Source organism: Drosophila hydei, unplaced genomic scaffold (assembly GCF_003285905.1).
Source record: "Drosophila hydei strain 15085-1641.00,03,60 unplaced genomic scaffold, DhydRS2 tig00008122-arrow-pilon, whole genome shotgun sequence".
NCBI lineage: Eukaryota > Metazoa > Arthropoda > Insecta > Diptera > Drosophilidae > Drosophila > Drosophila hydei.
In genome coordinates, this window is record NW_022045833.1 from 395074 (window position 1) to 407601 (window position 12528).

At 41.5% G+C, this 12528-nt stretch overlaps 9 protein-coding genes across 9 annotated transcripts; 5 read left to right on the forward strand and 4 right to left on the reverse strand.

The window, feature by feature from the left end:
* Positions 1-68: 68 nt before the first annotated feature.
* On the reverse strand, positions 69-1329 carry LOC111600721 (isocitrate dehydrogenase [NAD] subunit 1, mitochondrial). Its single transcript, XM_023316994.2, has one exon. The coding sequence runs from the start codon at positions 1244-1246 to the stop codon at positions 86-88; it is 1161 nt and encodes a 386-aa protein (XP_023172762.1). The 5' UTR covers positions 1247-1329; the 3' UTR covers positions 69-85.
* Positions 1330-1380: 51 nt separating this feature from the next.
* On the reverse strand, positions 1381-2047 carry LOC111600722. Its single transcript, XM_023316995.2, has one exon. It carries the CDS (start codon positions 1955-1957, stop codon positions 1463-1465), a length of 495 nt encoding a protein of 164 aa, XP_023172763.1. The 5' UTR covers positions 1958-2047; the 3' UTR covers positions 1381-1462.
* Positions 2048-2072: 25 nt separating this feature from the next.
* LOC111600723 lies at positions 2073-3045 on the reverse strand. Its single transcript, XM_023316996.2, has one exon. The coding sequence runs from the start codon at positions 2955-2957 to the stop codon at positions 2484-2486; it is 474 nt and encodes a 157-aa protein (XP_023172764.2). The 5' UTR covers positions 2958-3045; the 3' UTR covers positions 2073-2483.
* A 171-nt stretch (positions 3046-3216) lies between these two features.
* LOC111600695 lies at positions 3217-4976 on the forward strand. Its single transcript, XM_023316949.2, has 4 exons — positions 3217-3496; positions 3627-3882; positions 3945-4494; positions 4554-4976. The coding sequence occupies exons 1-4, from the start codon at positions 3257-3259 to the stop codon at positions 4879-4881; spliced, it is 1374 nt and encodes a 457-aa protein (XP_023172717.2). The 5' UTR covers positions 3217-3256; the 3' UTR covers positions 4882-4976.
* Positions 4977-5189: 213 nt separating this feature from the next.
* LOC111600689 lies at positions 5190-7066 on the forward strand. The gene is made up of 4 exons (XM_023316942.2): positions 5190-5475; positions 5723-5978; positions 6033-6582; positions 6634-7066. Exons 1-4 carry the CDS (start codon positions 5236-5238, stop codon positions 6926-6928), a joined length of 1341 nt encoding a protein of 446 aa, XP_023172710.2. The 5' UTR covers positions 5190-5235; the 3' UTR covers positions 6929-7066.
* Positions 7067-7270: 204 nt separating this feature from the next.
* On the forward strand, positions 7271-7684 carry LOC111600691 (MIEF1 upstream open reading frame protein). Its single transcript, XM_023316945.2, has 2 exons — positions 7271-7546; positions 7603-7684. Exons 1-2 carry the CDS (start codon positions 7379-7381, stop codon positions 7639-7641), a joined length of 207 nt encoding a protein of 68 aa, XP_023172713.1. The 5' UTR covers positions 7271-7378; the 3' UTR covers positions 7642-7684.
* Positions 7634-8143, forward strand: LOC111600690 (probable peptide chain release factor C12orf65, mitochondrial). Its single transcript, XM_023316943.2, has one exon. It carries the CDS (start codon positions 7644-7646, stop codon positions 8067-8069), a length of 426 nt encoding a protein of 141 aa, XP_023172711.1. The 5' UTR covers positions 7634-7643; the 3' UTR covers positions 8070-8143.
* Positions 8084-9938, reverse strand: LOC111600688 (RING-type E3 ubiquitin-protein ligase PPIL2). Its single transcript, XM_023316941.2, has 4 exons — positions 9824-9938; positions 8816-9767; positions 8605-8756; positions 8084-8540 (listed from the first exon to the last, which is right to left on the reverse strand). Exons 1-4 carry the CDS (start codon positions 9853-9855, stop codon positions 8123-8125), a joined length of 1554 nt encoding a protein of 517 aa, XP_023172709.2. The 5' UTR covers positions 9856-9938; the 3' UTR covers positions 8084-8122.
* A 65-nt stretch (positions 9939-10003) lies between these two features.
* On the forward strand, positions 10004-10899 carry LOC111600776. The gene is made up of 4 exons (XM_023317056.1): positions 10004-10210; positions 10279-10491; positions 10550-10664; positions 10732-10899. The coding sequence occupies exons 1-4, from the start codon at positions 10086-10088 to the stop codon at positions 10897-10899; spliced, it is 621 nt and encodes a 206-aa protein (XP_023172824.1). The 5' UTR covers positions 10004-10085.
* The last annotated feature ends 1629 nt before the right edge of the window (positions 10900-12528 follow it).

Below are 12528 nucleotides of genomic sequence, written 5' to 3' on the forward strand. Positions count from 1 at the left end.
TATGTATATCGAAATTGAAAACAGAAATAAATTTCGTTGCGACATTTCGTCATACAAAGTAACCAATCAGTAATCTTATGAAAGATTATTTGGTGTCGCTGATTTTGCTAAACATATTGCAGCGCAGCTTATTCATAATGTTGCATATAACATATTCGCCCCGATCTGAGCCCTGGAAATCGCCCGTCTTGATGCCCTCCTCCATAGTCCGCCTCATTTCGGTCCACAGCGATTTCGCGCACTGATGATGGCCCAAGTGGTGCAGCAGATCGACACAGGTGGACACAATGCCATATGGACTGAGCATCTTATAGTTGGTTAGTGATAGTTTTGTTTGCAATGGCTTGAACACCGCATGATGCTTGCCAATTTCGATCGATGAGAACAGGTTGGCACCGCCACAGATCGCGCTGCAGATGGTGGCCATGAATGTGCCGTAGAGATCGCTGGTGACCACGACATCGAAATTCAGCGGATTAAGTATGAGACGCCCTACACAACGGTCCAGCTCCATTGGTTCTGTCTCAATATCGGGAAACTCTTTCTGCACCAATTCGGCTGCGATGTCCAGTAAGACACCCTCGGTCTTTGGCCACTCGGACGACTTGTGCACAAGGGTCACCTTACGTCGCTTCTTTGCAATGGCCACCTTGAAGGCATAGCGCAGAAATCTCTTAATATCGTGGCTATTGATGACGCGCAAGCCCTCGATGACGCCCTCCACCGGCGAGTATTCCAGTTCGGCATAGTTGCCCATATTGTTCTGCGCAATCAACAGGATATCCACGTTCGGAAAGCGACAATTGAAGCCCGGAAAGCTGCGCAAATTGGTCATAAAGATGTTCAAGTCCAGGTCGTTACACATTTTCAAAGATTTCATCTTCGCTTGCGAATCGTGCTGTATATCTACATGGATCGCAGCACGATTGCGCAACACGGAATTGTAATACTCCTGACCCTGGTTCACGAAGATGCGCTGCACATCGACCGGCACTCGGGCACTGCTCAGCAGTGACCTAACATATTTGGCGCCCTGCTTGCCAATTATGGTCTCGCCGCAGAGCAGAGTGACATGGGTAATCCCGCCATACTTCGAACGGGGTAGAACATACACGTCCTGCGTACGCAGCTCTCCCTTAATTATGGCTGCCGTTGCCCCCAACACATACGCGTCATCGCCGTAGAAGCGTCTGCCCAACAGTGAGAGCGCAAGCTGATGTTGTGTCCTGCCCCTCAATCGTTGCATCTTAGCGAACGAATTTAAAATTTTGAAACGAAATATTTATCCAAAAATCGGCTCCTATTTTACTCGGTTCTGAGCTGTCTGCCTGTCAAGCCCCGAAGCCAAGCCACAAATTAAAACTTGACAGCAAATTGATCTCGAAACTTTTTATTCTCCCAACTGTTGTTTGTATCTGATAACATATATATGATATTCTTTGGACAGTCAACTCTTGCCCCTCTATATGTCCCAGCACACGCTCTTATCCGTGCACGGACAACCATCGACCCCATAGCTGCCAATAAGAACTTCCGTTTGGGTGCTCTTCTCCCGCGGATTCTCAAACTTCCACAGATTTTTCATTGAATATTTGTCCGGCAAATAGTATGTGGGCACTTCCTTAATAAGCCGCAAATGATCCTCGAGGATCATTTTGCCCATTTCCGGTGAAACGTATGTGGCCTGCAAGCTGTATTGCTTGCGCTTCGCCTGCCGAATCGATGGCTCCAAATGGAGACGGCTATGCGGTAGGAATGCATCCAGATTCGCATCCAATGCATCCAGTTGCTTTTGCCGTATGATCTCGCATTGTTGGCAACGACATTTGCCGCCATGATAGCAATACCTCTTCTTGCCATCCTCATCGACCATCATCAGAGGAACGCATTGTTGCTGAAAAACTGGCTGCGCTTCCGTCTGCGTTGCCTTTGCACTCTGTGGTGGAATCGAATACATCTTGGTGCTAAGCGTGCTTCCTCAAGCTAGGAGAGTTCAAGGGCAGAGCTGCTGACAACAATGAATTTCGTTTCTAACTGAGCCCCGTTGACACTGACAAAGCAAACAAACGAGATTTTGGACGCACATGTGATTTTATTTAATTGAACAAAGTTTACGGCTGAAGGGCTTATGGGAGGCTGATGCTGCTTACCACTTGAGATAATGACACCCTTTGGATCCTTGCTCTCCAGTGAAAGTATAATTGGAGAGAGCAGTTTCTATGGCATGATCTCTCGAACTATACTCTGAAGTGAGAGAAAGATTAGAGAGCAGCATCCTTCTGTAACATGCCCTTATGATGCTGATCCTCGGCATACTCCTTTCAATTCATACTCTTATTGGAGAGCATAGATTGAGCAGCAGCTCTTATGCAATGCAAACTCAATCTGCACCCTCAAGTAAAAGAATAATTGAGAGAAAATACTTTTAGACATGGCTCGCTTCAAGCGTTTCACAAGTGGGAGCAGCATCCTCGTCATGTAAGCTAGGTAGTCTGGCTCTTGCCTTGGCACAGGGTTGTCGGACCCCAACAATAGATGTTTTTGCTGATATCCTTTCGGTTAATTTGAGGCTTGAGCAAACCGCAGTCGGGGCACGTACTTCTGTGAATAATCTTCGTTATGGATCGCTCTGATTCAATTAGATTTGCATAGTAGCGCTTTAGCTCGCGATAACGTAGTTCCCTAGCGAATTCCTCTAACTTTCCACTATGCTTAAGCTGGGATTGGTCGCTTTGAATCAGAGCTTTGTGCGCATTATCGTTTTTCTGTGTGGTTTGTTCAGCTTTCATCTGTCTGAGTGGCTCTCGCGGCGCATCCGTATCACGTGGGCTCTCTTTGGCTATGTCAAATTGGTTCACTTCGTGCCTGTCATTCGATATCTTGCGATTGGCAAAGTTATTGAGACAGGTCAAGGAGCCACGCAGCGCGAGCATATACCATTTCGGATTCTTGGGCATTTCTAGCCTATTAACTGGAATCGCAAATGCACAAATTACAAATTTCAATTTTCAATTTTTCAATTTTGAATTTTAAATCGAAGCAATACGAGTCAAGACAAAGTTGTAGAATGAGGGGAATCAGTAGGTTAATATGGCTTGTTAATCTAAGTAGATACCAGGTAAGGGCAATAGGTAGATAGCAGCCAGATATCTCGCATTTAGTAGACATATCTTATAATACACACGACAGCCTCGATTCAACATCAGATGCAAAATAAGTGTCCAGCTAACCAGAGCGTTCTTATTCTTTGTCAAAAATGTCTTTGATAGTCGAGAACGAGATCCAGTGGCTGACGGAAATCATCTTGCCAAAGATTTTGCGCAATGGAAAACTTTTCGATGACAACAGCGAGTCCCTGGCTAAAACATTCGAAGTGAAGGGTGTGCAAATCAATGTAATTGGCGCCGATGAGGCATATATGTTGACCTTGTGCTATAGAGCTACGATCGAGCTGAAATATGCCGGACAGCAGCTGCAGAGGAAGCTAGTAGTTAAGGTAATACAACAGACCTTTTAGCCAGGTTAAGCCTGCTTACGCTACAAGTTAAACAATCTTTTACGGCAGCTAGACAATGAAATCATTAAGTATCTACGTGATGATAAGCCTTTTTTTGCATTTTACACAGAAAACTCCCAAGTTATCGGCCGAGCTATACGATGTGATACAATTTGATAATCTCTTCAACAATGAAGTTATCTTCTACACGGAGATACTGCCTGTTATACAGGAGCAGAGCCAAGGCAAATTTGCTGCACCCAAATATTATTATAGCGAGATCAAAGCGGATGCTGCGCTGATCATTTTAGGTGACTTTGCATCCGACGGCTGGAGTGTGACCAAAGACCTATTTGGCTTGAGTCTGGAGCATGCGCGCATAGCAGGTGAGTCTGCCAAATGAGAAAAATATGATTAATATATATATATGAATGTATATCATTTGTAGTTAAATACCTGGGCACATTTCATGGCTTTGGCTTTGCCATGAAACACACGGAGCCGCAGCGTTTCCAGCAACTCGCGGCCAAGCTGAGGGAAGCGCGTTTTGCCAAGGAGACGATCAGCCCCGAATGGGCATTGAAGCACAAAGTTAGTCTGAAGCGAGCTGAAAGAGTGGCAGCTTTATATCAGCCACAAGTGGATAAGGAATTCATTAGAAGATTCCAGCAACTCGTTTACAGTTATATAGGCTATGGACGTCAACGTGTGGCACCCCGGGAGCCGCTCTCCACACTCTGCCACGGCGACTACCTGAGGAACAACGTGGCCTACAAGTATGATACGGACAACAGTGGAACTCCTTTGGATATTATGATGTTCGACTATCAGACAATGCGTGTGTCCTCGCCCATGATCGATCTGTCCGTCTTTCTGGCTTTATCCCTGCTCGCTGAAGTACGCTATGCAAATTTTGACACTCTCTTTGATGACTATTGCAACGCGTTGTCTGAGAGCTATAGAACACGTACAAGTCAGCCATTGCCGGAGTTCTTAGGGTATTCGACTTAAACATGAACTCAAATCGTATATTTTTAATCGACTTTATTTCTTACAGTCGTGAGAGTTTACTGAGAGAATATATTCAGTTTTTGCCCTATGCCATTCATATAACATCCTACTTCTTGATGTCGCTCGTGGCTCCACCTCTAATCTCGCCAGCAGACGGGTTTGAGGCTGAGATCTCGCCTAAGGAAATCATACAGACAGCAGCGGAGCAAGGCGGTGAATTGGTGGATCGTGAAATAGCTCATCAACTAAAGGAACTATACGAACTAAGCCATTTGCACAATGTCCAAATAGAAGAGAACATTGATACATCAAAATGGGCTCAAGAGGCTGCCAAATTTATTAACCACACAACAGAGCTGTACGAAAGTGATTGAATGTCCACAAATGATATTAAACTTTGTAATTGCATTCACATAGCTGACACTACATACAAATTGTATTATCTTATCGCGCCTAGGTGGGAGGTATGCACATTTTATACACTATAGAGAACCCTCGGAGCGATAAACTCGAAAACACCAAACAATAATATTGGTAATATTTAATGTGCATCTACACTCGCACGTATATAGATACGTATGCCTTTATTCGTGTGTATGCACATGTATTTATTTATATATTTGTGTACACGATCGTCGGTTGTCGCTTAAAACTTAGCCGCATGGTCGCCCAACATCTAGTTGCTTGTTGGACGCGAAGCTGAATAGTTCTCGGCATACGCTTAGATAATGGCTTTGAGTGTTGATAAAGAAATCGAATGGTTGAGCAATACAATTTTGCCAGAGATTCTAAAAAATGGGCGCCTGATTGATAATTACAGCGAAACGCAGCTGGCTAGCTTCAAGGTAGGGGATGTTACAATCGCCGTAATCGGACCGGAGGAAGCCTTCATGCTGACTCAATGCTATCGAGCAACAATTGATTTTGAGTACGCCGGCGATCAGCATCAGCGAAAATTTGTTGTTAAGGTGTGTTAAATCTATACTCTATACTTATCAATATATATAGTTACATATATACCATACTATACATCTGTATTCCACAAGACATATGGAATATACTATATAATTGTAATAAATACATCATAGACTATTGTTTATACTATATAAGCAATGTAAGCAATACATATTAAACAATTTGTAAGTCACACAATAGATTGTTTAAACTACACTGTGCTTTAATTGGCTTTCGCTTCTCTCTCTCTCTCGCATACAGAAAACGCCAGTGATTCCAACCGAAGCCTACAACGAAGCGCAATTTGATAATTTATTTCACAACGAAATTTGTTTCTATACGGATATATTGCCCATTATTCAGAAGCTAAGCGATAACAAGTTTGCTGCGCCCACGTATTATTATAGCGAGATCAAAGTGGATTCGGCTGTGATCATTTTGGGTGACTTCGCATCGGATGGATGGAGTGTGGCCAAGGCTAGGTTTGGTTTGAGTCTGGAGCATGCCCGCATTGCTGGTGAGTCTGCAGACGACTAGAGTAAATGAAGTATTCTCATCACCTTTCCCTCAGTTAAATATCTGGGCAGATTTCATGGATTTGGCTATGCCCTGAAGCACAATCATCCGCAACGTTTCGAAGAGCTCTCCAGCAGTTTTCAAGAATCACGTTATGCCCATGATAACATCAGTCCCGAGTGGGATTTAATAACAAAAGTTGGACTGCAGCGTGCTGCTAAATCAACTCGCACTTACCAACCAGAAGTGGACCAAGAGTTTATCAAAAAGTTTCATCAATTAGTGTACAACTCTGTGGGCTATGGACGTCAGCGTGTGGCACCTAGGGAACCGCTCTCCACGCTCTGCCACGGCGACTATTTGAGGAACAATGTGGCCTACAAGTATGATACGGACACCAGTGGAACTCCTTTGGATATTATGATGTTCGACTATCAGACAATGAGATTATCCTCACCCATGATTGATTTATCTGTATTCCTGGCCAATTCTCTACTGGCAGATGTGCGTTATCCAAATTTCGACACTATTTTTGATGATTATTGCGAGGCGCTGTTTGAGAGCTATACGAAGCAATCAAATGAGCAGCTTCCAGCGTTCTTCAAGTAAGATGGTCAGAGTGCATTTTAAACAGATTAATTAATCTTTATTTTCAGTCGCGAGACCTTGCTGCAGGAGTACATACGCTTCTTGCCATATTCGTTAGGCATTTCGGCATCCTTTCTGCCGTGGCTAGTTGATCCGCCACAGTTAACGACCACTGAAATGTTTAATACACCAAAATCCGAAGAGGAAATGATACAAGAATCTATGACATTGGGTGGTGAAATAGTCGATCGCGAAATCGCCCACCAAATGAAGGAAATGTTTGAGCTAAGTATCTCGCATAATGTTCAAATTGATGATGATATTGATAACAGTGAATGGATTAATAGTGTTAAGTTAACATAGATAACAATCCACAATAAGCTTACTCATTGTGAATGAGCAACAATAAGTATTGCCAGATGCAATGACTTTTAGTTTTTAGAATAATTTGTTAGTATTGCTTAATGGTGATAGCTAAAAAAATTTGTGAACATGTATATATGTATATTGATAGTATTCGCTGTTGAATAAACAAACAATTCAATGTGAGTACACATGTAGATAGCAAGTGTTGGCATCAGCTGATTAAATGGTTTGGAGGAAGCCGTACAGGCAATGTGGCAACGCCGATTCAAATAGAACCTGTATGTGAGTGTATGTGCGCTTCTTTTTTTTGATATGTAGATAACATGAGCTAGCATCAGCTGTTTTAATGTCAACGTCTATGTGGCAACGCTTCTATACGTGTTGTCTGGCAGCACCTTCTTTTGCCATATTTAAGAACAACAAACTCTTGTTAAATTTTGGAAAAATATGTTAAATCCCACCCGGCAGCAAGTGCTCCGGCTTTATAAGCATCTTATCAAATACGGCAATCATCTGAAGCTAACGGATAAGAATTATTTTCTGGGCCGAGTGCGACACGAGTTCCGTGAAAATAGGCAGCTAACAAGTGCTCAAGACATTGAGTTTAATTTTAAGGTACGTTGTTATATCACAGTAAAATGAATAAAAGTTAATTTGAAATGTTTACGTAGCGTGGCGAGACATTGCTGAAGAAAGGCCGCATACTGTAGTAATGCTCAAATTACGTTCCTTAGCTGGTTCACTCTCCAGCAACCTCTGTCGGCTGGCCTCCAGCGTGCACTTGGACTATTCCCGTTATCCAACCCTGCAAGAGTCGGATATTGAGGAGACATTGATGCGAGGCAGCGGTCCCGGTGGACAAGCTGTAAACAAAACCAACAATTGTGTTTTTTTGCGTCATCTGCCAACGGGCATAACCGTCAAATGTCATCTGCATCGCTTGGCCTCCAAGAATCGCATCGAAGCCCGAAAAATACTACTCGAAAAGCTTGATGTCCACTTAAATGGCGAGCAGTCCATAGCAGCACAACAGAAGGCGCTCGATCAGAAAAAGTCAACGGAGCGCAAACGCCGACAAGGCAAATTGCAGGAGATGAAAAAGAACTGGCAAAGTCGCGAACGTGAAGAGAGTGAATGAATGAATCGACAGACTTGTGAAACATTAAAATTTGTGTATATATTTGACTACAACTACCAGCTGGCGAAGTCACCAAAACCGTTAGCAAGTTTTTTCTTTTTCGATGGTTGCGCAGCCGGCAATTGTGTTTCAGGATCTGGTTTCCTAGGCACACTTGGTTTCAGATATTTGCCTACGCCTGGACGATACACTTTCAGCGGTTCGTTCAGGCGTTTTTGCTGCTCTAGCTTTGTGGCTGCCACCTGCTTGCTAGCTGCTTCTTCGGCGCGTTCCTTGGCCAGCTGTTCGACGGCTTCCTCAAATGGATTGACAAACACTTGTGCATTCTGTATAATAATGTCCTCGATGGGTCTGTCTTTGTTGTCCACCTCAATGTTCTCCATTTTCTGTAGTGTCTCAAGTCCTCCAACAAGTTTGCCAAAGATTGTGTGCTTGCCATCGAGCTGCTTGCACGAGCGATAAGTAATAAAGCTGCAATAAAAGTCATTATTAACTATATGTTAACTGTTGTAGTAACTTAAGTAGTTTTACTAACAACTGGGAGCCATTCGTATTAGGTCCTGAATTGGCCATCGAGAGTATGCCGCGTCCAGTGTGCGTAAGATTTGGCTTGAACTCGTCTTCGAACATTGAGCCCCAAATCGATTTACCGCCAGATCCAGTGCCTGTTGGATCACCGCCTTGTATCTAAGCATGGATTAGTATAAATGTTATTCAGTTAAATACAAATCCCTAATAATACTTACTATAAAATTCCTAATGGAACGATGAAACATCACATTGTTGTAATAACCATCTGCGCAGTGTTTTATAAAATTATCGCAAGCGCGTGGTGTCTGATCGCAGTAGAGCTCCAAGTTGAGTGGCCCGAAATTAGTGTTTAGGCGGACATAGCCTTTCTTCTTGACACGCTCGTACTTGACCAGATCATCATCTATGATGGCTGCCTCGATCTGGGAGACCGGCATCATGGCGGTAGATGTAAAACTGGCTGCAACTGCACCCGTCGAATAGTGAGCCGCATTAAATTTGTCTGCTGTGCGCTTCGAGCTAGTAGGTGCCTCTTCTGCTGGCTGGTAATCTTTCTGTAGCTGTGCAAGCGTCTCTTTTGTTTCCAGATTCATTGTTTTGATGCGTCCCTGTGGATCTTTTCGTTCCAGCTGTTCTTCCGCTGATAGCACACGCAGGTTTTTCTTGATGTGATAGAACTTGGATATGTCGAACTTTTCCAAATGTTGCGGATCTTGTATGGTTATAATATCTTTGCGCTGGAATGGCGTGTCATCAATCAGGTCCTTCCAGTTCTTAGTCTTGATGTTAAGTTGATCGATTGCCTCCCAACAGTAAACATTCCCCGTTGTGCCCACAGCCACAATGTGTGAGTTTTTACTAAACGGCTTGAACAGAGCTGGACAATGGTATTCATCATTCGCATTCTTATGAAAGTTGAGCTTTAGCAAGGACTTGGAATCCATTTTTTGTCCCGTAATAGGATTCACTTTAAATGACTTCAAGAAGGTCAATATGGCCTCATATTCAAAGACATTGCCATGCAGATCGCTGTAAGGCATTTTGAAAGGTGCCATAGTTATACAGCAATTGCCAAATGGCAATCGTTTAAATTTGATATGCTCATTTTCCAAGGATTCCACCTTTTTGCCACCATAGAACTCGCTCCACTCGGTGTACGTTAGGTACCTGTTAGAAAACTTTATCAGTTACTCCAGAGTATAAGAGTATGCTGTAATTCTTACATTTTATCCTTTTGATGCTGTCGTTTACCCATCTTGGAGGCTTTTTATGCAAATGCAGATTGTAAGTAAACAAAAACAATATTACAAATTTTATTAGATATTTCACATGAGCGATAGGTTGTCAGGTATTAAGTGGTAGTCTATCGATAAGCACTGCTTGCAACCCTCTCTAGCAGCTGTTTATAGCTGTGGTCACATTGTCAACCCAAGCTGAAGCCGCGTCAAATTTGTTACTATTAATATTTATGAATTTATCAGAAAAATGTCGGTTAAAAAATCTGCAACCGAGCCGAATATTGAGGAAGCTTTCAAAAGGCACAGCCCAATTGCAGCCAAAGTGAAGGAAGAATACGAAAAAGCACTGATAGACATTTTTGCAGACATGGGGTACGTTTTTCGTTGATTTTGAATTGTTATTGTTTTTGCTTGTTATTAAAATTATATATAAATTGCAGACCGAATTGCCTGGAACCGTTTGCAGCAATTCTTTTGGAGAATGAGAACACTATTCTCAACAAGGAAACTTTGATCGAGCGTGTGCGCATGCGAATGAGCCAGCTGCTGCCCAAGATAAACGAAAATTTCTTTGTGTCCAATGATGTAGGAAAAAAATTAATAACGCTTGAGGTGCTCAAAGAGAAGTTTGAACCCTTCAAAGGTACCAACTGGTAAGCAGGTTGTGATATGCAAAAACACAATGTAACATGGAAAAAGTAATCATTGCAGGCAAGTGCATAATCTGACGCCCGAGGAGCGAACAAGACCCGTCCGCATGCGGCTTATGGATTCCAGCATAAGATTTTTACAAAAGCAGATAAACTCACAGGAAAAGGCTATAGAGGCATGCTTGCAATTAACATTTATTGTATTTTCTGTTTGTATTTAATTAACATTCTTATCTAACTCAGATTGCCATGGCAAAGAGCAGAGAGAACCGGGAACGCATTCACAACATTCAAAACGAACGCGTAAAACTTTACGCCCTGATGCAACAGCAAACAAGTTACTACCAGGACATGTTTCCAAAACTAATGGATCTATCAAAAAAAATGATAGGAGCTGAAATATTGGATTAAAATAAAAGTCTTAATTGTATATATAAATATAAATTATATTAAATTTAATAGAATTATTTCCGAATTCTCCACATTTATCGAACATTTCAATTAATAGCAAGTCGATTAACATTATCAATGTTATCAATGGAATACTGTGGCTGATATATTAAACAGCTTTTCATTGTAATGAAATAGTAAAAGTAGATTATAGTTAGTCTTTATTATACATTCTTATTTGAATCATCTTGTTTGCAATCATATTAAACTTTTGATTACACAAGCATTTTTGAATTTAAACGTATACTTTGCGTATTCACCACAATTATCGAATAATTTAATTAATCGACATCAATTACGCCTCACTAAGATTAACAGCAGGATAACAGCTGCTGTGCAGCAGGCAAACCTCGCTGTTAATATTGAGCGGCTTCTCATTATAATTTATTCAGTCTTTTGGTTGACATCGTTTCGCACTCAAGTTTTTATTTGAAATAATCTTTTTTAAGGACACATCAAAATTCAACTTAAAAACGTATATTTTTCAATTGTGAACTTTTAATAAAAGGTAGAGCAAGTGAATCTCTTTTCTAGTTTTTCGGCTGTGGCTGGTGTCAATTCTTTTTATTTTATAAGTATTGCACTTTTCACGGCCGGAAAAAAAGATAAATGATTTGATCCGAATAAATTTTATTAATATATTGTGCAGTCCATAATTTGTGCTTCATTTGTTTTCCTTTTCGAGCGAAGTAAGCTTTAGAAAAAAAAAGTAAATGATTTCCATCTGCATTTGCAGGACGGTATTTGTGACAATATGAAATGTTTAAATTGATTTATTAATCATATTGCACATCTCCCGGCCTATGAATGGGTTGAGACCCCGTCGATCAAAAAAATGTTACTTAATCATATTTAACATAAATGTCGCTTAAATGTAGCCATTTTTAGGCCGTGCTATGTGTCAATATGTATTTAAATTGTATTTATCATATTGCACATCTCCCGGCCTACAAGTGTAAATGCATAATTCAACAAATTTGTATATATATATATATGTATGTAAATATAGATTTAAGCGCCTGCCTGTGCATGTACACGTATGTATGTATAAAAGCGAAGTCCCGTTAGGACAATGATCAGCTTTGCGCACGGCGAGTGTGAGCGAGACAAATGGAGTTGGCGCCGTGCAAAGTCTGTTTTCTTAGAAGACCGGCGTTTGCTCTTTTGCTCGAACTTTTTCTGATTCTGCTTTAGGCTCGCTTCCATTCGAATTCGCCGTGCTTAACCATTTTCTTTTCGATCTATGCATGTGTATGTATTCGTGTATGGATAATAGATCAGTGGAAGAAGTGCAAAAGTGCGTTGTATTATTGATGTTAATATATCCCAGCAATTGCTTGATATGCTTACTTTGTATTTATAGAAAATTTCTTAATGCCTTTTGAAACCAACGTATTTATGCGAATGGCGCCATCTGGTGTAATATGTAGAAATTATGATTCAAGTCCGCGCGTGTATTAGCATTTAGCACAGACTTCAACCAGTCGTAGTAAAAACAGCAGGGCTTTACGAAACCCCTATTATATTAAGATACAATAACATATAATTAGCACAGACAGCAACCATTATTTGAATAGCTAACAGAATGCT

What these genes read in the sequence shown, in the direction of transcription:
- LOC111600721 (XM_023316994.2), bottom strand. Translation starts at nt 1,246, where the DNA reads ATGCAACGATTGAGGGGCAGGACACAACATCAGCTTGCGCTCTCACTG.
- LOC111600722 (XM_023316995.2), bottom strand. Translation starts at nt 1,957, where the DNA reads ATGTATTCGATTCCACCACAGAGTGCAAAGGCAACGCAGACGGAAGCG.
- LOC111600723 (XM_023316996.2), bottom strand. Translation starts at nt 2,957, where the DNA reads ATGCCCAAGAATCCGAAATGGTATATGCTCGCGCTGCGTGGCTCCTTG.
- LOC111600695 (XM_023316949.2), top strand. Translation starts at nt 3,257, where the DNA reads ATGTCTTTGATAGTCGAGAACGAGATCCAGTGGCTGACGGAAATCATC. An exon ending in AGAGGAAGCTAGTAGTTAAG is followed by an intron (nt 3,497 to 3,626) that starts GTAATACAACAG and finishes CATTTTACACAG; the next exon opens with AAAACTCCCAAGTTATCGGC. An exon ending in GGAGCATGCGCGCATAGCAG is followed by an intron (nt 3,883 to 3,944) that starts GTGAGTCTGCCA and finishes TATCATTTGTAG; the next exon opens with TTAAATACCTGGGCACATTT.
- LOC111600689 (XM_023316942.2), top strand. Translation starts at nt 5,236, where the DNA reads ATGGCTTTGAGTGTTGATAAAGAAATCGAATGGTTGAGCAATACAATT. An exon ending in AGCGAAAATTTGTTGTTAAG is followed by an intron (nt 5,476 to 5,722) that starts GTGTGTTAAATC and finishes TCTCGCATACAG; the next exon opens with AAAACGCCAGTGATTCCAAC. An exon ending in GGAGCATGCCCGCATTGCTG is followed by an intron (nt 5,979 to 6,032) that starts GTGAGTCTGCAG and finishes CCTTTCCCTCAG; the next exon opens with TTAAATATCTGGGCAGATTT.
- LOC111600691 (XM_023316945.2), top strand. Translation starts at nt 7,379, where the DNA reads ATGTTAAATCCCACCCGGCAGCAAGTGCTCCGGCTTTATAAGCATCTT. An exon ending in ACATTGAGTTTAATTTTAAG is followed by an intron (nt 7,547 to 7,602) that starts GTACGTTGTTAT and finishes ATGTTTACGTAG; the next exon opens with CGTGGCGAGACATTGCTGAA.
- LOC111600690 (XM_023316943.2), top strand. Translation starts at nt 7,644, where the DNA reads ATGCTCAAATTACGTTCCTTAGCTGGTTCACTCTCCAGCAACCTCTGT.
- LOC111600688 (XM_023316941.2), bottom strand. Translation starts at nt 9,855, where the DNA reads ATGGGTAAACGACAGCATCAAAAGGATAAAAT. An exon ending in CAGCATCAAAAGGATAAAAT is followed by an intron (nt 9,768 to 9,823) that starts GTAAGAATTACA and finishes GTTTTCTAACAG; the next exon opens with GTACCTAACGTACACCGAGT. An exon ending in GTTCCATTAGGAATTTTATA is followed by an intron (nt 8,757 to 8,815) that starts GTAAGTATTATT and finishes ATCCATGCTTAG; the next exon opens with ATACAAGGCGGTGATCCAAC.
- LOC111600776 (XM_023317056.1), top strand. Translation starts at nt 10,086, where the DNA reads ATGTCGGTTAAAAAATCTGCAACCGAGCCGAATATTGAGGAAGCTTTC. An exon ending in GACATTTTTGCAGACATGGG is followed by an intron (nt 10,211 to 10,278) that starts GTACGTTTTTCG and finishes TATAAATTGCAG; the next exon opens with ACCGAATTGCCTGGAACCGT. An exon ending in CCCTTCAAAGGTACCAACTG is followed by an intron (nt 10,492 to 10,549) that starts GTAAGCAGGTTG and finishes TAATCATTGCAG; the next exon opens with GCAAGTGCATAATCTGACGC.